The following is a 22,208-nucleotide window of genomic DNA, read 5'->3' on the forward strand; positions in this document are numbered from 1 at the left end:
TGTTCCAACAACGGGGTGGGAGCAACAACCACTACAGCAGCGGGGACACCATTGCAGGTCACTAGTCTCCATGAGCCGGGACGGGCGCCGGGACGATGTCTAGGCGCGCATAATATGTGTTATAATGACGTCATAAATTCTGCCGCTGTGATTCCCATGTACATGATTTTTCTGCCAGTCCGTAAGTGTCAGAGCCCCGCCCCCACCCATTTGAGCGGCAAAGAGTGCAAATCATTTGTCAAACAATAAAAAAGACTCTTCCCACACAAAAATGGGAAACACTCGCACTTGGGGTTTGGGGAAAAAGTTTGGAGAGCCAGCAAGAGGCACTTTCTGACTAGAAGCAAATGGCGTTTGAGGTTGAATAAAAAATTTATATGAATTAAGGACAAGAGGGTTGCCAATTCATATTTTAGGCTCCAACCCGAAGCACTGAAGCTGCTCAGCCCCTCTTAACATGATGTTGGACTTGCAGATCCACCCCCACACCACTTCACATGCTCCTCGGTTCCCCAATTCGCAGACAAATACTTCCTCTTTAAATAGTTACACTGCAGTTGAACCAACTAATGGAACCTAATGGAACTCTACTACTCTTCTTTCTACCTGGAATCAGCTATATTGCCGCAGTGCATCCTTACATGGCATTTTTCTTAGTTGGCTCATCAAGCGAGAGTCCACACACAAGCAGGCTCTTTCTACTCGCCACTCGGACCATAGGAACCGGAAAAGCCGGGCGGAGTACCAGCAGGGGTTTACCCAATTAGTGAGTTGCAGATTCCGAGGGGATGGAATTGTGGCTGCAGGGCCCTGCACCACACAGAACGAGCTTAGCGGATCAGATGAAGCACTAGAATTAGGTTTCCATGCTCAACTACCCAGGATCCCCGAACTTTAAGTTGCATCGTCCGAAACAAAGTCCTTTGCCACATTAATAGTGTTTTAGCTTTGCCGCAAAAATAATTTTAGGTGGCACTGACTGTTGGTGCTCCACACTGAGCCCCCACCCCGGCTGGCTTGAAAATTGGAGCAAAGCTCTTAGCTTCAAGGGTAGTTGGGGGCCCTCTCTGGGGAGCCTGGGGGGTAGCGCCACGGAGCAGCGGCGGTGAAAAAGGACACGAAAACATTTCTGATTGTTAATGTCGTGGTTAATGTTTTCTTTTTTGTCTTTTCCCCTGCCGAGCTTAGGTCCCTTTCTCTTAGGTCCCTGCCTTTCGCAAGTCGGTTTCCCACGCTACCTTCTCGATACAGAGTGGGCTTGGGGCCGAGGCTTTCAAGTCCTTTGATGCTAGGGAGCAGTCACCACAAGACATTTGATTTCTCGACGGCTGCGTATTGTTTTGATGGAATGCTGCGCCTAGATAGGGAACTGCCGTTCCTGTTTAATTAAAAACCGTGTATATACAGTGGGGCTTTGGGCGGAGGACCTTCTAAAAACAAAAAAGGACACCTGAAACCTTTGGGCTAAAGATTACTTGTGGTTGGCCCTTAAAGAGTGAAAGAAACTTTCTCAATAAACCTTTAAATTTTATAGCGCCTTACCTGCAGTTGGAGCAGGAACAGGGCGCCCGACGTTGACGTTCTTCCTAATCCGTGCCAGCGGCCGCCCGAGTTATGAAAACATGAGATCACAAATTGCGGATGACAGCCACTGGATGACAGCGGGAGCAGAAGTGCAGGAGCAGGAGCCGATTAGACGGTGGAGGAGAAGTCGTAAGTGTGCCGCTGTAGTGTGGAGGATGCACTCGTTCTCTCGCTCTCTGGACCGCAAGTGCTCCGCTCTTTGCAGTGCGGTGGCTCTGGCCTGCTCGTATACTGAATAGTTGTGGCTCCGATTCGGGACTACTTTCCGCTGATGCTGCGGCAGTGAGATAACTGTAAATGCACAAATGCCCAAATGGCGAGATGCGAGGCTGGCTGGTTGTTGGAGCTACGTTGTGGTCGTTGAAGCTGATAAATTGCTGGTTCGGTGGTCATTGACTTGAAAGTACATCCTCGCATCCTCTTCTGCGCTGCCTCTCTCCTCGCGTTCGTTGCGTTTCGTTGCCCGTTGCCCGATGCCCGTTGCGTTTCACAAATTTGTGTCCACCGCAGCAGTCACTTTTTTGCTGCGGGTTTTTTTGCGCAATTTATGAGTTAACTTCAGCATGTTTCGACGGAAAAGCTGCCACTGTGGAGCGCCAGGCGCTTATCTTGCCTAAATTGATTTTCGGCCGAGTATCGCCGATGGGGGACGAGTGTGTGAGTGCGCGCGGGTGAGTGCGGGTGCGGGTGCGAGGAGCCCAGCAACGGAATGCGAACTGCGTCCGTGTGCCAGCACGAAGCTTTCACAACTATGCGAATTTCCTGCGTACGAATTTCAGTATAATAAAATATCCTGTTCCGTTCGCCAAGAGAGAAAGAGCCCCATCGAGTTCCTGCGCCGACGCCGCGAATTTGGAGCAACGCACACACACCAGTGCACAACACCCACCACTTGCGGGCTCTTTCCAGCTCCCACTCACTCCACCACTCGGTACTCGGTACTCGGTAGCCTTTTTTTCCCACTTTTCAGCGGCGTTGTTGGTCCGTGTTTTCGGCTTTTCCGCCGCACTTTCCTTGTATTTTCAACTATCCCAGCTGCACCTGGGGCCTTGCGCGTCTTGTTGTCGTGTTTTTGAGCCGCAACTCCAGTTTTCTTGGCTTTGATTCACCCACAAAATGGTTTCCTGCAGAGCAACAACGGTCACCAGCGAACGACGAGAGAAAAATGCAGCTTGAAAATGCACGAAGGAAGATCCAAAGGACGCGCATGCGCCAAAAAGCTAGTGTTGCTAGATGCGAAAATATGCAATTTTAATATCAAAATATGAATTTAGAGCTTTTTATATATGCATTTCTAAATAAATATTCAACTTTTATTTTCAAAAAAGCTTTAAAACTTGAGTTAGTCATCGTGAGATTTTGGTACTTTGAGACAACATTTCGGTATATTTGAAGGTGGAGGCCTCAAAATTCTAAAACTGATCCCGTTGGAAATCGAAATTTGAAATAACATACTTATATTATTTTTGAAAAAAATAAATAACGACCATGTAGAATTAATAAATTTCATCGTGTCACGAACAAGTATTTAGTATTTTTTGAAATAGTTGGCAACACCAGTCTCATTTTCAAAGTGCGCGGGCTGGGTATTATGCAACACTGTTTAAAGTTCTTCCGTGTTTTAAAACTCAGTATTATCTATGTTGAACTAAATCAAAATCGCCAACTACACCCACTTTGACTTAATTTTATTAAATATATACTGTTTCTACCCAGTTTGATGAGCGTTCAAAGTGCAATGAACTCATATTAGACGTTGTCCAGCACTGCCAACATTCCGGCTGTCATTTCGCTGCAAGTGCAATATTTTTTCGAGGAAAAGAGTCAAAAATGTTTCATCATAACACAAAACTATGCCGGCTGGCCAGTAAATAAATAAATTCATTTAGCTTCTGTTATTACCGCTTCCGTTCTGCAGGTAACGTGGCCGCAAATGTGCGCCGCTTGAGCGGCCAGCAACCGAAGACTGCTATTCTGATGCTCAACATGGGAGGCCCTCAGAACACGGATCAGGTGCACGACTACCTCCTCCGCATCATGACCGACCGTGATATGATCCAGCTGCCCGTGCAGAGCCGCCTGGGACCGTGGATCGCCCAACGGCGAACTCCCGAGGTGCAGAAGAAGTACAAGGAAATCGGTGGCGGGTCGCCAATCCTCAAATGGACCGAACTGCAAGGACAACTTATGTGCGAAAGGCTGGACAAGATCTCCCCGGAAACGGCGCCACATAAGCACTATGTGGGCTTTCGCTACGTAAATCCTCTGACGGAAAACACGCTTGCGGAAATAGAGAAGTGAGTGATGTAAACTTGAATCCGCGATTGAAATGCGAAGCATGCTTTGGTTTCAACGCCGCTTCTTCGAGAGCTTGGACGATGGGTTAACTAAAGCCTGTAATTTTCAGAGACAAGCCAGAACGCGTAGTGCTCTTCTCACAATACCCACAATACAGCTGTGCCACTTCTGGGTCAAGCTTCAACTCCATCTTTACCCACTACAAAAAAAAGTAACTAGCGAAGGACTTACATGTTTCAAAATATTTATGGCTCCCTACCCATTCCCAAGCAACACGCCGTCGAACATCAAGTGGAGCATAATCGACCGCTGGGGCACCCACCCGCTTCTGGTCAAGACGTTCGCCCAGCGGATTCGAGACGAGCTGGCCAAGTTCGATGAAACGAAACGCAACGATGTAGTCATTCTCTTTACGGCACACTCCCTGCCTCTAAAGGCCGTTAACCGGGGCGACGCGTACCCTTCGGAGATCGGAGCTAGTGTGCACATGGTTATGCAAGAACTGGGCCAAACGAACCCGTACAGTCTGGCATGGCAGTCCAAAGTCGGACCTCTACCTTGGCTGGCCCCAGCCACGGATGACGCTATTAAGGTATTTTTCTCGATGTAAAACGAAGAATGATTTCAAAAAGTATTTTTCTCAGGGCTACGTGAAGCAGGGCCAGAAGAACTTCATCCTGGTGCCCATTGCATTTGTGAACGAGCACATTGAAACTCTGCACGAACTGGACATCGAGTACTGCGACGAGCTGGCCAAAGAGGTGGGGGTGGAGGAAATCCGTCGAGCGGCTGCCCCCAACGACCACCCACTGTTCATCAATGCTCTGAGCGACATTGTGGCGGATCACCTGAAGTCGCAACAGTCCGTCAACCCGAAATTCCTCATGCGCTGTCCGATGTGCACCAATCCCAAGTGCCGGGAGAGTAAAAAGTGGTACCAGCAACTGTGCTCCCAATAGACACCTCGCACGATCTAATCGACGAAAGTGATTCATGGGCTCCAGCTCCGATTTAGTTTTACGGGTATGGCTTTTCACTCTAGCTTCTATTGTTTCTCCATTGGCAATAAAAAATACAGAAACCGCAAAACCAGCAAATAACGTATAGGGAAAAGGATGCATATTTTTTGTTATGTTTTTTCAAAGCACCATTCCATAACGATATTGATTAATAAATCGACAGAATTTACATATCATTCGGTGACGTCGAAACAACACAGTCACTATGATAAGGCTTCAATGGAAAATAGTTGGCTTCTTGCTCATGAAGAGATTTATGGACACGTTTTCGCCTAGTTTTGTTATTGAATCCCATAAACCTATAATCCTGGACCTCTCCCACGTGGAGCCTGAAAAGAAGTCGAGGTAACAATTATTTTCTTCTGGGTTTCTCATAGGGCCATTGCTTCGCGTCCCACTTCACTAATATACCGCGAGCCATAGAGGTACTGGGTGATTTTACGACCACAACAAACAGCTCCAAGTGCTCCTCTCTGGCGCTCGCTCTCCGGCCTCTCCGTGCTCTCCGCACGTGCGCTGCCTTGGTATTTTATTTAGCAGAACAGCTGTTCCGTGATTTTCTGTGTTATTTTAGTTGATATTTTGTTGCTTACGCTGGAAATTGTTCTGAGTCGTGTTCAAATGGCCAAAGAAATTCGACAGAGGCGGACACGCTTTTCCTTACCAGCTGCCCGAGAAATTTGCATTTCGCCTCCTGCAACAGGCTGTGCCGTCTTCGGAGTCCAACGGAAACCAATTGCATAAGAGGCTTTCAATTTTTCATCACAAGTCGAAACTGAAACCGAGAATTGGAAGTTCGACTTTGTATTTACACTCTCAGGGATCCCACGAAAAATCATCAACAGGCCCGAAGCATCGCAATTGATTGGGCCTTTGGTTTCCAATTCCCGCAGATTTTCGCCAATTAAGCCGTGCTCTGGTGAATTGACTCGATCAACTAAGGAACCACTTGGTGTAGGAAGGTGTAGCCCAATTTAACCCACGAATCCTCTCCTACTGCCCCACAGTGGCCCGAATCTTCGGAATCTTATCGCCGGCAATCTTATTAATTCGAAGAGTACGCCGCTGCGAACCGCGAGCATGAGCAGGAACTACAAAATCCGCCGCGGAGGAGCTGGTGGTTCTCCGGCGGGGCCAGTCTACGGGGTGATCTCGACGTTGGACGACGCCGCTCCAAATCCCGCGGAGTTTGTCAGGTAAGGCTTACATTTGGCTGACGGTTTTTTCAGCGCCGCCGGGCGAGAGAGCGAAACCGGTTTTTGTTTCGGCTTTAAGCCCCCTTCAGACCCCCGTGACCAAAGAAATGGACCTCTTCGAATCAAAACATAACCTCTGACGTAGTAGCTGTAGCTCCGTTGTCAAAGGGCGCAGAAAGTTAACACAATTGTTTTTCACACTTTACATTCAATACAGTATCAATATCTGCAGTATCAATATCTTAAATTTTACCTCTCACACGAAGTAGGTAGGTTGGGATATCCCAAAATAGGGCACCTCTAGGATTCCGATCCCGATTGCCTTCTTATCGCCTTCAGCCAGATACGTGGGGAAAAATCACCACTCCACTCACAATGGGCGTAAATTAATTGAATTAGCAGATTAGATCGGGATAGTATGTGACCGCCGGCACTGCTCCCATATCTCTCGGAAGCAAGATTAGCACGCAGATATATCCAATCAATTAGTTTGCGGAGGTTCCATCGGCGGGATTTGGATAAACCCCGGGCGATTATGGTGGGGTAATTGTTTTGATTCTTATTTTCTCAAAGTTTTGAACTATTTTCGAGTATGTGCCCTTTGTAGGTAAAGCTGTCGTAAGACAATCTAGAATTGAATTTAGGAACTCATTTACAATACGTTTCCCCACATCATTAATCGTTAAGTTTGTTCCAACAATTGTAGGGATTCGAAAGCAATGGGGAACCGCAGAACCTCCTTAATCGCATTCGTCGGTTATCTGTCCAGAAGACACACATTATGAACCGTAAATACCCTCACATGTCTGATAATAGGTTTTTAGGCTTATCTGAAACATTGGGCTAATAAACTTTTCTTATTTCGGAGTGTAAAAGTGGCAAATGACAGCCTACAATGTTGCTTAATTACATTTATAGACTTTTCCGAAACACTACTTAAAGGGGGGGTATTCTTCCAGGTTCCTATCTGTCTCCCAACTGAAACGAGTGTCATTTTCCTCCACAGATGTGCCTCCGTTGACGAGAAAAAGAGCGAACTGAGCCAGTTTCTCAACTGGGGAAGCCCTCCAAAAAATCACACACAAATCATGGGCTCTGCGCTGCGAAACCGCAGCTGGGTTGTGGACCTCCTGGCGATCTTCTTTGGGATCGGCACTTGGTTGGGCGTGAACGGCACTTTCATCCAACTGCCGCTCCTGGTAGACGAGGCGCCGGAGGGCTGGAGCCTGCCCTCGTACCTGAGCCTGATGGTGCAGATCGGCAACCTGGGACCGCTCCTCTACACGGCCATACAGAAGTACTCCCCCAAGAAGCTGAACGATGGCTGGACCATCCATGGAGTGCTCTTAGTGGGGGCCACCTCCTGCCTTCTCACCGCATTCTTTTACAACCGCACCGCCCCGGTGGGCGACACAGACCACAGCCTGGCGCTCTTTGTGCTGACTTGCTTTACCGCATTGAACGCCTGCACTAGCTCGGTGCTCTTCATGCCGTACATGGGCCGCTTCAAGGAGCAGTACATGGTCACCTACTTTATTGGCGAGGGCTTGAGTGGCCTGCTGCCGAGCGTCACAGCCCTAGTCCAGGGAATCGGCGAGAGCGGGGACTGCATCTTGGTAAATGTGACTGAAGCCGGGGAACAGATCTACGAGCTGCAGAAGTCGCCGCCACGTTTCGACACCCGTGTTTTCTTCCTGATCCTCTTCGGGCTGATGGTACTCAGCTACGTGGGCTACACCCTCCTGAACGCCCTTCCACTGGCAAGGAGAGAGTACGCCCAGGTGACAGTCAGCGAGGGAAACAAATACGTTTACGGAGAGGCGGACCGGGATGCCAATCAGCCCGCCCAAGTGGAAAAACTCACCAAGGGCCAATACACGTACATGCTGCTCCTGATCGGCGCCATTTCTCTGTTCAGCAACGGAATGTTCGGTAGCATTCAGTCCTATTCTAGCGCTCCTTATGGCGCCAAGGCCTACCACTTGTCAGCAACTCTCAGTGTCATCGCCAACCCAGTGGCATGTTTCATGGCCATGTTCCTTCACTTCACATCGCTGCGACTGATAACCGTACTCTCTATCCTGGCAGGTCTCCTGACCAGCTTTGTCTTCACAACGGCAGCCCTTAGTCCTGTGCCGCCACTCCACGATCAGACCATCGGCGCAGTGCTAGTGGTTACCGCCTGGACCCTCCTCGTAGGGATCGTGAGCTACACAAAGCTTGGGATCACTACGGTGATGCGGGCCCAGGGCGGCCAGTCCTTGGTCTGGGTAGGATCTATCACGCAGCTCGGCTCGGCCATAGGGTCGGTGGCCATCTTCTTCGCCATCAACTACTCAAGCCTGTTCCAGGATGCACCATCGGGCTGTTGACCTCCGAAAACGGTTTTGGGCCATCTTAGTGTGATATTCCACCTCTACCATCAGCTTGCGACTCAACAGCCACTAGCTCCTGGATTTTATACGCCTTTACTGTCCATTATCGGTCGCAGATGACAGCAGTTGAAGCATTTAACTCTACAAGATTTTAGGACGTTAGGATCAGTGACAAAAACTATTTTCGAAATAAAACGTAGGAAACGCAACAAATGATTTTTAACTAGAAATATAAGGAAAATATATTTTTCGTTAATACACGTTCCCCTAAAACTACTTCTTAATTTGCCCAAAAATACAGTCGACAGTTCGGTTTCTCAACTATTGTGTTGCGTACATTATTTTTAATCAACGGACTATTTCAATTTACTAAAAGGGGGAGCATCCTAAGGTTGATTCAAGCACATCATTCATATACCAAATATAGTCAGACTTGGATGTCAACCGTATTGAATAAGGACGTGGGGATACTGTGGATTAGGGTAATTTTTGAACTGGAAATTTTTCGAGGATTTTGAAATTGAATCATATTTGTTATGCCGGCTTTGGTATTTTTCAGTGCGAAACCTCTTCCGGTTCGAGTTTCACATCCTGTTCCGGCAGTTCGAGCTCGGTAACCTCCACTTCGCTGTCGACGTCGCCCTCGTATCCCGAGTTGGTCTTTGAAGCTATGGTCTTCGGTTTGTCCGGGCTAGGAGCACTGGCGGCCTCCTCCAGGCTGCATCGGCTGCTGAAGCAGTTGGTGAAATGGCGACAGGGGTCGCCCTTCTTGGCAGAACCCTCGCCCAGGACCTTGTTGAAGGCCTCGATCTTCTCCCGCAGACTGCGACTGGCACTGGGGCACCCAAACAGTTGACTGGGGTGCGGCGAGGCCCGCGGCGACTCGCGGTCAGTCCTCTCCAGAAAGGCAGATACTTTCTCCAGGGACTCCCTTGCATGCTTGAAACTCATCAGGCTCTCGCGAAGCAGTTGACTCTCGTTAAGATGCTCGAACTCCTTAATGAGACTGCGGATTTCGGAGATGTCCGTGGGAAAGCTAATAAACCCCACCGCAGGATGTTGTGTCGCATTGACGGTTTCGAATCCCAATATGAGACGCCGAATCTTCGTGGCCTGCGCCGGGGAGCCTGTCCTCGCCACCTGCATCATGTTGGCGACATCTCCCAAATCCTTGAGCAGCTGCACCGACGACTGGGCCACTTCCTGGTGCTGCTGGATGCTAGACCTGAGGCGCTCCCGAAGGCTGTTCAGGTAGGCGCTGATTCGGTGCATCTGCTCCTTCTCATCGACATCGTCCAGGAAGACTAGTTGAAATATTTAGTGAAAAATTAACTCAAGAATAGCTAAAGGGTACTGCCAGTTTATAAAAATAGGAGAAATGGAGGAGTTGTAGGTCTGGAAGACATTTTTACCAGGTAAAGTCCCCTGCTGGGTATCCGGTTGGGCACTCTCGTTGGACATTTTGTTCCACGGGCAGATTTAATTTTAAAACCGAATAAAATTCGAATTTTTTTGGAATTTATGTAATTTTTTATGGAAAACTCATTGGTAACTGGGTGCTGGAATGGCTTACATTTGGAAGGCAAGGTCACTCCTTGAGAGATCTGACTTGAAACTGCTTTGTGAGCAGGCTTCGAGTCTGAACCAGTATTTATCGCTTTGGAATTCCAAAACCGAACTTGAAACGGGGTATCTCAGTCCCTTACAATAACAATCACAAGCTCCCCATAAGCTGAGAGCTATGCTCACCCATAACCCCTCCCTAGTTACTCCAGTAGTTCGGGGTTTACTGGAAATGGAAAGTAATATGACCACTTTTTGCCCGGCCCTGTCCCACTGTATGCGGCTGGCGAACAGCTGTTCGGTGGTTTCTCGGTTTGTATATACGATTCTGGTCTGTTTTCCTTATGATTGGGCTTAAAAAAGCAGTCGCAGCGAATCGCCGCAGGTCTCTGAAAAATAAATCGCCCTTGGATGGCTCAGTGCTAATTTTCCGAACACCAAGTTTTGATTATGAATATTGAAGCCTTTCCTGGTTGAAAGTGCCGGATCACAAAGTGGGAAACATTTTAATTTGACGACATCCAGCCTGTTGTGGTGCCAGTTGCGTGAAAAGTTTTCTCCCCCTTACGCCGATCTATCAGAGACTGTGCCAGCAATATGCGTGTCCGGAAAACTCCCAGAATCCCAGGTCTGCGCCCTAGTCCCGTAGTAGAACTTCCGTAGCTTGTGATCCACTCCGCCGTCTGAAAAAGACACGAAAGTCACTATGAGCCTGTGGAGCAACCTTCGCCACTTAGAGAGCCGGAATCTGTACCTGGCTGTGAGCCAGCGGGAGCACCAACTGGTGGCTGGCCACCTGCCCTCGGCCATCTTCCGGCAGCGCCTGAGTACGGCGGAAAACCTCTACCAGCGAAACCTCACTGGCCACTATGGCTGCGTCAACGCCCTGGAATTCAGCGAGGGCGGCCAGTTGCTGGCGTCGGGTAAGGAGTGACGGGGCAAGGAGGTGGGTCTTTTGAGTCTTTTCGCTTTATCCATTCCAGGGGGCGACGATAAGCGCGTTCTCCTGTGGAACGTTGACCAGGAGGTGGTGTCCGAGTTGGGTAACCCGCGCTCCATGAACGAAAAGCATGCCAGCAACATTTTCTGTCTGGGATTCGACACTCACAACTCCTACATCTTCTCCGGAGGGAACGACGACCTGGTTATCCAGCACGACCTGACCACGTAGGTTCCCTTTGCGGCCTGTTCCTATTTGTTTCACAATCCATTGTCTATTTAAAGCGGAAAGATCCTGAACTTCTTCTCACACGATGGACCCGTCTACGGTCTTAGTGTGGACAGGACCAGTTCGAACCTCTTCAGCGTGGCCACGGAGCACGGAGAGATCCTGGTGTACGACATAAGAGCGGGTAAATCCGATCCCCAGACCGTAGTCAAGTTCAGGACGCCTTTCAACGCTGTGGAGTTTCACCCGCTCAACGGAAACTTCCTAGCCACCGCGAACGCCAAGAGGGGAGCCATGCTGTGGGACTTGAGGCACCACCAGCAGTGAGTGAACGATGTCCAGAGATTTTTCCCGATCCTAACCTATTCTCCCCTGCTGTAGAGCCCTCTGCCAGTTCAACTACATCCCGGAGTCGCCTAGCTGCATGAGCGTGCGCTTCAACTGCAATGGATCCTTGCTGCTGACCCTGCACAGAAGGCTACCGCCCATTCTGTACAGCCCAGGGTCCCCAGAGCCGGTGGCCACCTTCTACCACGACGAGTACTTCAACTCCTGCACCATGAAGAGCTGCACCTTTGCCGGGCCCCAGGATGAGTTGGTTGTCTCCGGATCCGATAATTTCAACATGTTTGTTTGGCGACTGGACGGAGTGGAATGTAAGTGGGATTGGGAAACGATTCTAGTAGTAGTAGAAGTTATCAAAAAACTCCAACTTTGATACGTTATTTTGTCCACAGTGAACGAGAGAAACCAGTGGGTGGACACGCCCCCAGTAATTCTTGCCGGACACCGCTCAATCGTCAACCAGGTGCGATACAATCGGCAGCGGTGCTTGCTGGCTTCGTCCGGAGTGGAGAAGATTATCAAGGTGCGCCCAAATAACGTTAAGCCATGAACTTTAATAACAGGCTATCTTAAACCAGCTCTGGAGCCCGTTTGCACAGGCCGGTTGGGAGGGGTCCCTGGCCCAAGGCGACACCGTATCCTACTGCACCCGTACTTTGCACCGGAACTCTTCGGACCACGTCTCACAGGACTTCAGTGCTCGCAACACGGAGGAGGACCAGGTGATGCTAGCTTTCTTCGACACTTTGGTGCAACGTGAGCTGGAGTCCTGGAGCACTTTGGACAACCAGAGCTCTTCCGCTACCAGCAGCAGTACCACCACAGACGACACCTCCACGGAACAAAGTGAGGCCGCCACCTCAGCTACCGAGGAAGAGCCGGAGCAGTTGGTCCAAAGCGATCAGGAGCAGGACCAGAATCCGGGACAGAACTGGCAGGGCAATGGGCACGACACTCCCAATGTCAGCGAGATGAGTTGGCAGACCCATCCGAACCGTATTTTCTACCTGATCGCCAAGAAGCGGAAGGCCCTGCTCCAGCTGGCGGTCAGCAGCACCACCGGACAGCCGCGGCGGATGGATCAGCTTCTCCAGCGTCTTCTCGGCGAGCAGAAGCAGGCGGCCACGCAGGCAAGGATTAGTGAATGGCTGGAGGAGACCCACCGCCTCTTCGGGGACGACGAGATGCCCACCACGTCGGCAGAGGCGGCCGCTCGAGAACGGAGGCGACGCCTTTCCGATCACAGGCCTCCCGATCCAAAATCAGGTAACTTATAAATGTTATTTCTTCTTAAGCCATTTGGGAAATGGTCCAAGATAGAAATAACAAGTTAGTTAGTTACTTATTTTAGAATTAGTCTTCGACCACTTTTATTGATTTAGACTTTATTGAGTACAAATTTAGAGGTGGACCTTCTTTGATTTTCTGAGACAACTAGTTAGTTTGATCTCCGCCAGACACACAGCTCCGGACAAAAGGCAACCAATCGCCAAGGCATAAAAGGCAAGCTGGACATCGGAGAGGGTCAGCACCTTCCACCGCCCCACTCCCAGCTCGGCTAGGTACTCCGGAAACCGCTGAATGCTCCACTTGGCGCGCTCCTTCGTCTCGCCTGTCCAGAGGTTCATGATGCCTGCGGCCACCAGGCGCAGAATTATGTGATTGACATTCTCAAGGTACGGCGAGGGACGTGGCAGGACATAGGCTATGTGGTAGTTCTTTGGGCACTCTGGAATCTTGTGGACCTTGTTCGTCATAACATAGCGGATGTCGATCAGTTCCAAGCTGGCGGATCTAGTGACACCAGCAAAGTGTCCTCGCTTGGAGATCATTTGGATAAGGCGCTCTTCTCCCTCAGCCACCAGTAGCATCTTGGCGTCCAGGCGCCGGTAGACTTCCGAATCGCTGCCATAAAAGAGGTCGTCCTTAAAGGCGGGATGCTTGATATAAATGGGCATTCCGGAATCGTCGAGCTCCTTGAGAGTGTTGGGATCGCGGTAGTACAAAGGGCGAATGTAAACAGTCGCCAAACTAGACTCCAGAAGCGCTCCGAATATCACACTGACCAGGCACAAGGAGGCCACAAAGATGCGCTCCGAGTGAAATGGCGGAAAACGAACCACGTTGACTCGCACCCACACTACCCACGTATCAATGAATATACGGCGGGCAGTGGTTACTAATCCGATTTTCCGAGCTCGGTGGGAACGGTGTTCGATCTCTTCGATGCACAACAAAAGATTGAACATTCGCAAGAGGAGCCACACCAGAGATCCCAGTGTGCCCACCAGTAGGAAGCACAACCAGACGTCCGTGTGAACAGCAAAGAGGGGCAGTATGGACTGGGGTATTCTCTGGGCCTTCTGCACATACAGGCACAGATCATCCATATAGACGGCGGCACTAAACTGAATCTGGTTGGTGAGGTAGTCCTTGATGAAAAATCCCGCGAATATGATGTCCACCTCGCCTCGATGGGCGCGCCCAACTCCGCCGCTGTAGGATCCATCCGCCAGGCGACCACTGAGAATCGACAAAGATTAGCAATGGACTAAAAATCGAACTAAAAACTATCACACTCACCCAAAAAACTCATCGTCTGGCCAAAGAAAATCCAGGGTAAAATTCAAATGCTTGGCCACTGTTTTGGCGAGCTTGGAATCTGCTCCTGCTACACTCAGAACCTTCTGGGAGGCGCCATCGCCCACCACGCTAGAGTAGACGGAGTCAAAAATATAAATTCTCAAGGGGTAGCCTTGGAGGTTCTGGTAAATGCGATTGTAGGTCCGTGTTCCGTTTACCTCCTGGACAGTTTTCCGGAAGGGATTATAGAGGACCACGTTATCCTCATTCAACAGAACGTAGTATATCCGACTGTGACCATGTTTCAGCCAAATGTGATCCATTAGGTCCAGCAACAGATCTTCGTCCGCGGGCGAATGACGTTCCAAAGCGATTATGTAGAAGCCCCCTGTGTTGTGCAGTCCACCCAGGATTCTCCCTACATGCTCCACTTCCTCGAAAAGATAAAAATGATGCCTTGCAGTGTCAGCCTTCGATTGGTCATTGTGATCCTGGTTTAGGGTGATCGTCAGGGAACTCGTTTTCTGCTCCAGTAGAAACTGGACTATCCCCCTGTCTCCGTCCTCAGCGTTTCGCAGATGAAGTTCGAGACCGCCTTCCAGATGGCCCAGGACGGCTGAAAGCACCCGCTTGTAATCCGTGTTATTGGCTTGACCCCAGGATCCGCCCACTAAGGCCAGCATAATTAACTGTAAAGTCGTCGACATATCTGCAGTAACTGAACCTTCAGTCGCCCGAGATTGTGCGACTAACAATGGGACATGGCAGTCGAGGGTGTAGGCCAGTTGACATCCTGTGTCCTGCTGTTTGTCTAGTGTCAAAACCTTTGACACTCTGGGGCGGGTGCGCCGGCTGCTACCCCCAATTATTGGCAAGTGTCCGCGGTTTGTTGACAGTAGCGGTTGGCCACTGGGCGCCCGCGACTATTTGTGGTCTGACGGAGCAGATATTCTCAGTCGCTTCAAAAACATTGTGGGTTTTGGTATTGGGAGACACTTTTAGTGAAGTTTAAAAAAATATTCCTCAGAATTTGACTGCTTTTCCTACATAAATCCGTACCTTATTCCCTAAGAAATCAAATAACTTGGCCAATTTTTTAATTACCCAAACAAATTGCACTTTTCAGCAGATCCTGTGGAACATTACGGACGCAAGCGAAAACTGATGCATCGGAATTTTGAGGCCACAAAACAGAGGCACACAGATTTAAGACACAACCCCTGCGTTTCGGAAAACGAGGAGGACTCGGAGCAGGATGAATCCGAGGAAGAGGAGCCGGATAGCAACAACATCCATGACGACACTTCCAGCACCGCTTCTATGACCTCTATGGAGGCGCAACTGTCCCAGGCACCTAGCACTTCCAGCTCGTATCCCTTCCAGCACGGAACGGACACAGAAACCAACAACAACAGCCAACTGACTTCCAACCACAATCACAAGACCGTCAATGGCTTGATTCCGGATGTCTGCAGCACGGAATCCACTGCGTCTACATCTTCGTCCATGTAGAAGCAATTGTCCACAGTGTGCATCTACATACATATGCTAGCAATTAAATATTAGTCCTAAATATGGAAAGATATTTCGAACCGAAATAGCAGATCCCTCTCTAAACTGTCAGATCCTTTCAAGAGTGGCGTTTTGTAAAGTTTTTTTATATCTACCGAAGTAATTGTGGTGATTTATGAATTGCATTTACAGAAAGTTGTGGAAGCTACACTTCAAAAGTGCTCGATGGAGTTTTACGAAAAAGTCCTAAATCAAATGTAATTTTAATATTTATTTTTGCAGAAACTGTCAGCCGACAATATTTTTTTTTAATATTTGTAACTGGGGACTTGTAGAAAAAACAAGTTCCAACTGCAGTAATTAAACCCGTAGAAAGTTAATTAATTCTAGAGAATAAGTTTACCCTTGTAGATTAAGTTAACAAAATATATATTACTTTTTGTTGCTCTTCATTTATTGATTGGACGCGTAATTTCTACAATAAGTTATGAATATATTAAATAATCGCCTTTAAACACTAGCCAAACTTGTGCGTTGCGAGGGCGGGAACTCTACAAATTTTTGAAACTAACATAAATGCATAAAGTTACACACTTAGAAAACAAATTACACAATTTTAACTGCGAATGGTTTATTTGTGCCTAACCCTAGGGAATTAATGGAGAATCAGCTACTGCTAAAAAGTGACACCTCCGCTGAAGGGGATTGATCAGCAGACAGCGTTCATATCGCTGGGCCTGAACGGCAGCTGCATGTCCCGACAACGGTCCATCACGAAACGCTCTAATTGACAGCCAGCACTGTGGAAAGTAAGGGGTTAGCTATCACGTCACATGCTTCCACTCCAGCCCCAATACTCACTCGTAAATCTCGTTTCCCTCGACATTGTAAAGATCGCAGTTCCGGAACACCAATTGAACGTCGTTCAGAAGCTCCTCGTTTAGCTGATACTGTCCCATGTTCAACTTGGACTTGATTTTGGCCAGGTCCATCGGTGCCTTGATAATCTGGTGGTAGTCCGGCACCTCCGACGTCAGCACCGGGCGAAGGAACGGCCATGCGGCCTTGTGTTTCATCACCTGCTCGAGGAGATCGTACAGCGCAGCGCTGTTCAGTGGCAGATTGTCGTTCGTTCTTCGTCCGCTACGGCGATGGTTGTTATTGTTGGTACTGCTGTTGTTGTTGTTCTTGGCGCCGTTGCTTTGGCGGGATGCGGTCTTGTCCATGGAGACACGTAGCGAGTTGCGGGAGGACCGAGAGCGTTTGGCTTGCGGCTCATCTTGGTCGTCGTCGTCATCACCATCGCCGTTCACTAGACAAAAATAATTATTAAGAAAATAGGGTCAGCCACCAGTGAAGTCCGAGCTATCCGCAATTTGTCTGTTCTTACTGTGACTATGTCTTCTCCTGGGACGCTGCGAATCGGAGCTCTTGCACATTTTGCACACAAACTCCGTGCGCGGTGGTCGCTTCAGATAGACACACTCGAGGTGGTAGTAGAGACTACACCGGGCGCACCGGATCTCACTGCCGTCGTAGAAACACCTCTGACACACCTTCTCATTGTCCCTGTAAAAAAAATATCAGTTAAGTGATTCACTGGGTATTGAACTAACTTACTCCTCTTCCTCGGCAGTATCCTCCGTCAAGGTGTCCTCCTCCAGCTCACTTCCAGAGTCGTCTTCGACAGTTTCCTCAATTTCCTTGGTCAACAGCCGCTTTCCTCTAGGGCGGGTGGCCCATCTGGTTGCGCGCCCACTGACTTTCACCACAGACCGAGTCGATCGGAGGGAGCCCTCGCTTCTGTCGCCCCGGGACTCAGTCTCGGCTGCTTCATCGTCATCGTCCTCCTCCTCCTGTTCTTCGGGCTCATCTTCTACCTCAGCGTCCTCCTCCTCGGTATCCTCTTCCTCCTGCACTTCTTCCTTTTCATCGGCAGCGTCCTCCTCCTCAACAATGAACTTTCGTTTCTTCTTGGCCGCTTGCTTCTTGTCCTTTTCGTTGTGGGAGTTCTTTAGGCCCAAGTTTTTCACACAGTCTTTGCAGTACCAGTTGCCTTCCGGTACCGTCCGCATTTTTGGTTTCATGCAGAACATATGCGTGCCTCCGTTGCACTCGTCGCAGAGAAGCATCTTCTCGGGATCACTACCACGGCGGCAAACTTTGCAAAGGGACTTGTTGGTGGAGCTCTTCCACTGGATGCAGTCATACAGGAGATTCAGGTGTAGGAACACCTGGGCATAGCTAGTGCTCTCCATTAGAGACACCTCCCACTGCTGCAGCCGCGCCTCGCATGCCTGCCTCTGGGATTCGTTCTTAGGATCCCACTTCTTCATCCCGTACGGCTCCTTGAAGAACCTCTTTCCGATAGCCTGTTCCACTTGCAGAAGAGCCGCCGCCATGTTGCGGACCTGACTTGGAACGGTTTCCACTTCCGCTGGGTCCATTTCCCCTTCAATATTCTCATTTGCGATCTTTTTGTCATTCAATTTATCTTCGTTAGGAGAGTCATCTCCCTCCTGAGCAACCAGATACTGGCCCGGGTCGCGATAAGGTTTTGTGGCATATTTGGACGCGGGCGCTGCTTCATCATCGTCCTCATCGGGATCGCCATGGGACTCCTGATCTTCTGAGCCGTTAGCCACCTCATCCGCCAACACGCCTCCTATGCCCCACTGCAGCTTGCCCTGTGGATCGTAGTTGCCACTTAAAAAGTCGTTTCGCCACTTTTCCATATCCTTGACCTTGAGGCGCCCCAGGTCACCAGTGTAGATGTCCGTTTCGAATTTGATTATTCGGTCCACCAGGTGCGACTGCATCACCTCGTTGAGATCCGTGCCCTCGGCGATTCCAAAGTTCGCATCCCCGTACTTTCGATGCGTTTCCGAGTGCATGTTGCTGATGAACTTCCTCCGATTTATCTCATTCTCAAGATTCAAAACCTCTGTGGGACAGGACTTGGCATGCTGCTCAATCAGTCCGCGTAAGCTGGAGAGTTCTTGAAGCAGCTCGGACTCCCGAAAGCCTTGCGGATTCAGCGACTTAATAAGCTCATCGATCTCCTCTGGCTTGTAGATGTAGGACCAGCGCTGCCTTTGCCCATTGGCGGGATCATGCACAATGCAGTTCCTACTGTCTCCGCTGCACATCATTAGCTCGAACTGGGTCGGAACCTCTGGCGGATCCGACTCTACTTCCATCGGCTCGATGGTTCCATTCACGCGGTGCTCCTGGTTTTCCTTGTTTTCCAGGGACTGCTTTGCGCTCCTGCGCGTTTTTTTTTCGTCCTCACCGTACAACTTCAACAGATACATCCTCAAGTCTTTGCGGTTCTTGGGCAGCTGAGCCTGCTGTCGAATCTCCGTGGGAGATTTGTTCAGAGGCGGATGCTCCAGGCAGGTGTCCATGCTGTCCGGGGAATGCTCCACAAAAATGCCAGGCATAGATTCCAGAACGTAGTACTTTCGGTAGCACCTATCCATGCCAAGATAGACCAGAAAGTTGAAGAGCTGAGAATGCAACTGGTTAACCTGCTGCAGGTGCTTCCGGTGCTGGTGGTCGGATTGAGCGTGTAGCTCCGCTATGCTCTTGTTCATCTTTTCCACCAATGCCTGCTTCTGGTCCGGCTCTGCGGCAGTAATCAGTGGCTGGTGCGTCTGGGTTATCTTCTTCCGGCTGATTTCCACGGCAGCTAAGCGTTTGTTTTCCCCGGAAACTAGATTGCGTAGCTCCTGCTTAGCCTTTGCCGTCTGCTCCATGCGCTCCTCGATTAGGTTAATCGTTCCGGAGTACGTCAGGATCTGGCTCATGAGGCACCGGATCAGCTCCATTATATCCCCAAACCTGAGCTTGTATAACGGGTGGTTCTTCAGGCTGCGAAGAATTCGCGAGTGTCTTAGTCGCAGCTCCAGTCCCGGATCCTCCTTCGAAGAGTACCCATTGCGGTACATTACTCGCCAGCGCTCCGTCTTCTCGTTGACCAGCGCTCCAGAGGACAGCAAATGAAGTCGCAGCACTTCGCTCAGGGTCAGAGCATCCAGAGGGAGTTCGTTTATCTTGAAAGATTGAATATTGGATTGAATAGGTATACTAAGAGTTATATATTTCACATAGTATTATGTCCGATCTTAATCCGATCCCTTTAAAATTATGTCTAGTATTAATCCGATCTAAAAACTATATTCACTTAATACTCCCCCCAGTTTTACAACATTCCCAATCGATTCTTCTTCAATGTCCAATTCTTTCTCTGGCGGGCCCCGATCCAAAAAACTTTCAAGAATACATCAACAATATGAAGATAAAACTATATGTTTGAATCCAGGAGAATTTCAAGCGGAACAATATTAGATTTATAGAACTACAACCTTATAGAACAATTACCTTAAATGAGAAGTGCCTCTTGGAGTAAAAGTGACAATTGCTGGCCAGGGACATGCTGCGGTAGGGCTCCTCCATGCGCTGTGGCGCCACTCTCCCCTTTATGTAACTAACGGCGCACTCCTCCTCCTCCTCCTTTTGCAAATCGAAAACTGTGCCGAGCAGCACTAGAACTATGTCCGAAAGGGGGCCGGCTATTTCGCGAGCACTCAACGCCCGGGACATCTCGTAGAAGCTAAGATTCTGGCGGAACACCTCGATTCCAGACAAGAGTCCCGTGTATGTGTGCATGAACTCGCGCATCATGAAGGCGTCGCCCAGAAGGCGCTCCGGGAGAAAAGTGACTACCCGCTTGTACCGCGGCAGCACTTTTTGATCGGATCTATCAAGGTCGTCTGTCTTTTGGAGTAAGGAATTGCACTCCGTCTCTACGCGCTCCATCAACTGAGCCTTCTTCTCCGCCTTCTTCTGCTCCATCTCGGCCAGCCTGGCCTGCTTCTCTAGCCGCACGCGCTCCATTTCCTCCGCCAGGGACTTGGCGTCCGCCTTGGCCTTTGCCTTGGATTTTGCGGCGGACACCTCATCGGCGACAATGAACTTGTTGAGGGTGGATTGCTTCTTGGAGTCCTTTGCGTCGGGCTTCTTAATTTTTGAGGGCGAGTATCGTGGCATCTTGCCGATGAAAATGCTGGAGAAGCTCACCCCGGGATCCGTAACGTACTGCTTGTAAGCCTCTGGTTTCGGCCGCAGGATCCCGTCCACTCGGGTCACGTTGCTTTTGATGAACATGTTTAAGTTCTCCACATTAAATTCCGTGCGCTGGCGGCGCAGTTGTCCGAATGGGACTGTAATCTCTGTGCTCGAGTCGGCACCCCCTTTGACCGGGCGCAGGCGGTACTCCAGGTCATCGGTGTCCTCATAGACACCATTGCTCGGCTCCGGCATATTCTTCCCCAGCTTGACGCTCAACACAGTGTACTGAGTGCTCTTCTTGCCCACGACAGACACCTGCTCGCCGACGAAGTAGCGCTTCCGCAGAAACTTTGCCACAAGCAGGTTGAGGGTCTGTTTCGCCGACTGGCGGGCATGCTCAACCACCAAGAGCACTGGAGCCCTGAGACTCTGCTTAAACTGCTCCATTTTTTTGCGGGCTGCACGTTCGCTCTTTACGGCCTCTTCATAGGTAAGGTTGTCCTTTCCCGTGGCCTCGCACTGCCACACCGTTGAGTTGATCACCATAACATGGCGGAAGTACTCCCTGCAAAGGTAAAATATATAGTATGCTGATAGATGTGGAGCGGTGGAGGGAGGAGTTTGAATTGTTGTTTGAATTAAAAATTTGAATTGCGCGCGCTTCCTAAAGCGGCCCGCCGGGTGGCAACGTCGCACGAGCAGCTGGCCCGGCGGCAGCTGAGAATTGTTCGCGCGCTTTGCCTAGCGTTGTTTGTTGTTGCGTTCGTGCTCTCGTTCCCGAGGTACATACATCCAGGTGACCAGACGTACATCGGTACATCAAATCCATGCTTAGCTTTGCAGCATTATTTTTTCGGCGTTGCCGAAACCAAAGAAAAAGGAAAGAAAACGACGGAGTGGGGACCCCAACGGGATGCACTTACTCGTAGTCCCGGAAAATCCGCTTAGTTATGTAGCAGCAGAATACCAGGTCGTTGTCATGGAATGTTTCGTTTTTGCCCTCCTTTTGATTCAGGTCGAAACCCTCTCGTTTGCAAATCGGCATGTTTAGGATTTTTTCAGCTGCCTTAAATCCAACTATTGCAGTTTTTCGGGGAACCTTCCGAAGACGTTGGCACGCTTCCCGCGAAAGCCAATAATAATTTTCTCGACGCCAAGCACGACAATCGCAAAAGGCGCCCAATATATTCTCGCCTTTAGCAAGGCTTTTGAGACAAGCGTTTTTTTTTAACGATTAGCGCGTTGCGGTCCAGCGCACATTTACACGCAATTGAATAACGACAGTTTCACAGCTCTTTCCGTATAATTTGTGGCTGGATTCAACGACATAAGATCCGATTCGTTTGTTTTACAGCGCGCCTCGCGAATATCTTTCCTTTGCTTTGGCATATGCAAACAGTGTGACCGCGTTGCATGTGGCCAAAATCCGCAAAAGTGCGGTGAACAATATTTAACTAACGGGTAAAATATAAAAACTATTTTAAAATGCATT

General features: G+C 49.6%; 7 protein-coding genes across 18 annotated transcripts in view; 3 read left to right on the forward strand and 4 right to left on the reverse strand.

Moving 5' to 3' along the window:
- The window catches only part of LOC6500276 (rho GTPase-activating protein 100F), a 33,735-nt gene extending 30,860 nt beyond the window's left edge, over positions 1 to 2,875 (reverse strand). For 3 of the 9 annotated variants that reach the window (XM_014910985.3, XM_032453286.2, XM_014910987.3), the window contains exon 1: positions 1,543 to 2,869. The gene's annotated coding sequence lies outside the window, so the exon portion shown is untranslated. Of the gene's footprint in view, positions 1 to 1,542 lie in introns of all 9 variants that reach the window. The other 6 variants (XM_044714288.1, XM_032453299.2, XM_032453294.2 and 3 more) reach the window with 3 other exon arrangements.
- A 344-nt stretch (positions 2,876 to 3,219) lies between these two features.
- On the forward strand, positions 3,220 to 4,971 carry LOC6500287 (ferrochelatase, mitochondrial). The gene is made up of 5 exons (XM_001952856.4): positions 3,220 to 3,451; positions 3,503 to 3,881; positions 3,992 to 4,093; positions 4,153 to 4,474; positions 4,527 to 4,971. Exons 1-5 carry the CDS (start codon positions 3,415 to 3,417, stop codon positions 4,839 to 4,841), a joined length of 1,155 nt encoding a protein of 384 aa, XP_001952891.1. The 5' UTR covers positions 3,220 to 3,414; the 3' UTR covers positions 4,842 to 4,971.
- A 469-nt stretch (positions 4,972 to 5,440) lies between these two features.
- On the forward strand, positions 5,441 to 8,793 carry LOC6500288 (solute carrier family 52, riboflavin transporter, member 3-A). 3 transcript variants are annotated; one of them, XM_001952857.4, is made up of 2 exons: positions 5,441 to 6,097; positions 7,104 to 8,793. In XM_001952857.4, exons 1-2 carry the CDS (start codon positions 5,982 to 5,984, stop codon positions 8,467 to 8,469), a joined length of 1,482 nt encoding a protein of 493 aa, XP_001952892.1. In that variant the 5' UTR covers positions 5,441 to 5,981; the 3' UTR covers positions 8,470 to 8,793. The 3 variants fall into 3 exon arrangements, with proteins under 3 accessions (XP_001952892.1, XP_014766481.1, XP_032309231.1); XM_014910995.3 differs by lacking the exon at positions 5,441 to 6,097 and adding an exon at positions 6,270 to 6,366; XM_032453340.2 differs by lacking the exon at positions 5,441 to 6,097 and adding an exon at positions 6,618 to 6,640.
- Positions 8,781 to 10,066, reverse strand: LOC6500275. The gene is made up of 3 exons (XM_032453356.2): positions 9,885 to 10,066; positions 9,016 to 9,776; positions 8,781 to 8,984 (listed from the first exon to the last, which is right to left on the reverse strand). Exons 1-2 carry the CDS (start codon positions 9,931 to 9,933, stop codon positions 9,028 to 9,030), a joined length of 798 nt encoding a protein of 265 aa, XP_032309247.1. The 5' UTR covers positions 9,934 to 10,066; the 3' UTR covers positions 8,781 to 8,984; positions 9,016 to 9,027.
- Positions 10,067 to 10,219: 153 nt separating this feature from the next.
- LOC6500289 (DDB1- and CUL4-associated factor 5) lies at positions 10,220 to 16,163 on the forward strand. Of its 2 annotated transcripts, none has more exons than XM_014910996.3 (7): positions 10,220 to 10,958; positions 11,019 to 11,202; positions 11,260 to 11,526; positions 11,585 to 11,859; positions 11,941 to 12,071; positions 12,127 to 12,814; positions 15,258 to 16,163. In XM_014910996.3, exons 1-7 carry the CDS (start codon positions 10,742 to 10,744, stop codon positions 15,641 to 15,643), a joined length of 2,148 nt encoding a protein of 715 aa, XP_014766482.1. In that variant the 5' UTR covers positions 10,220 to 10,741; the 3' UTR covers positions 15,644 to 16,163. The 2 variants fall into 2 exon arrangements, with proteins under 2 accessions (XP_014766482.1, XP_001952894.2); XM_001952859.4 differs by having other exon boundaries at positions 15,261 to 16,163.
- On the reverse strand, positions 12,837 to 15,251 carry LOC6500274. The gene is made up of 2 exons (XM_001952860.4): positions 14,132 to 15,251; positions 12,837 to 14,071 (listed from the first exon to the last, which is right to left on the reverse strand). Exons 1-2 carry the CDS (start codon positions 14,836 to 14,838, stop codon positions 12,949 to 12,951), a joined length of 1,830 nt encoding a protein of 609 aa, XP_001952895.2. The 5' UTR covers positions 14,839 to 15,251; the 3' UTR covers positions 12,837 to 12,948.
- On the reverse strand, positions 16,076 to 22,146 carry LOC6500273 (bromodomain adjacent to zinc finger domain protein 1A). Its single transcript, XM_001952862.4, has 6 exons — positions 21,640 to 22,146; positions 20,027 to 21,281; positions 17,264 to 19,698; positions 17,034 to 17,212; positions 16,505 to 16,955; positions 16,076 to 16,443 (listed from the first exon to the last, which is right to left on the reverse strand). Exons 1-6 carry the CDS (start codon positions 21,759 to 21,761, stop codon positions 16,353 to 16,355), a joined length of 4,533 nt encoding a protein of 1,510 aa, XP_001952897.1. The 5' UTR covers positions 21,762 to 22,146; the 3' UTR covers positions 16,076 to 16,352.
- Between the last annotated feature and the right edge of the window lie 62 nt (positions 22,147 to 22,208).

Source organism: Drosophila ananassae, chromosome 2L (genome assembly GCF_017639315.1).
Source record: "Drosophila ananassae strain 14024-0371.13 chromosome 2L, ASM1763931v2, whole genome shotgun sequence".
NCBI classification, from domain to species: Eukaryota; Metazoa; Arthropoda; class Insecta; order Diptera; family Drosophilidae; genus Drosophila; species Drosophila ananassae.

Coding starts and splice junctions, on each gene's coding strand:
- LOC6500287 (XM_001952856.4), top strand. CDS start 3,415: ATGTTTCATCATAACACAAAACTATGCCGGCTGGCCA. Junction 3,452..3,502: donor AAAACTATGCCGGCTGGCCA/GTAAATAAATAA, acceptor TCCGTTCTGCAG/GTAACGTGGCCGCAAATGTG. Junction 3,882..3,991: donor ACGCTTGCGGAAATAGAGAA/GTGAGTGATGTA, acceptor TGTAATTTTCAG/AGACAAGCCAGAACGCGTAG.
- LOC6500273 (XM_001952862.4), bottom strand. CDS start 21,761: ATGCCGATTTGCAAACGAGAGGGTTTCGACCTGAATCAAAAGGAGGGC. Junction 21,282..21,639: donor CGGATTTTCCGGGACTACGA/GTAAGTGCATCC, acceptor TTACCTTTGCAG/GGAGTACTTCCGCCATGTTA. Junction 19,699..20,026: donor AGAGGCACTTCTCATTTAAG/GTAATTGTTCTA, acceptor CAATCTTTCAAG/ATAAACGAACTCCCTCTGGA.
- LOC6500288 (XM_001952857.4), top strand. CDS start 5,982: ATGAGCAGGAACTACAAAATCCGCCGCGGAGGAGCTGGTGGTTCTCCG. Junction 6,098..7,103: donor AATCCCGCGGAGTTTGTCAG/GTAAGGCTTACA, acceptor TTTCCTCCACAG/ATGTGCCTCCGTTGACGAGA.
- LOC6500289 (XM_014910996.3), top strand. CDS start 10,742: ATGAGCCTGTGGAGCAACCTTCGCCACTTAGAGAGCCGGAATCTGTAC. Junction 11,527..11,584: donor GACTTGAGGCACCACCAGCA/GTGAGTGAACGA, acceptor CCCCTGCTGTAG/AGCCCTCTGCCAGTTCAACT. Junction 12,072..12,126: donor GAGTGGAGAAGATTATCAAG/GTGCGCCCAAAT, acceptor ATCTTAAACCAG/CTCTGGAGCCCGTTTGCACA.
- LOC6500274 (XM_001952860.4), bottom strand. CDS start 14,838: ATGTCGACGACTTTACAGTTAATTATGCTGGCCTTAGTGGGCGGATCC. Junction 14,072..14,131: donor CCAGACGATGAGTTTTTTGG/GTGAGTGTGATA, acceptor GTCGATTCTCAG/TGGTCGCCTGGCGGATGGAT.
- LOC6500275 (XM_032453356.2), bottom strand. CDS start 9,933: ATGTCCAACGAGAGTGCCCAACCGGATACCCAGCAGGGGACTTTACCT. Junction 9,777..9,884: donor CCAGCAGGGGACTTTACCTG/GTAAAAATGTCT, acceptor TATTTCAACTAG/TCTTCCTGGACGATGTCGAT.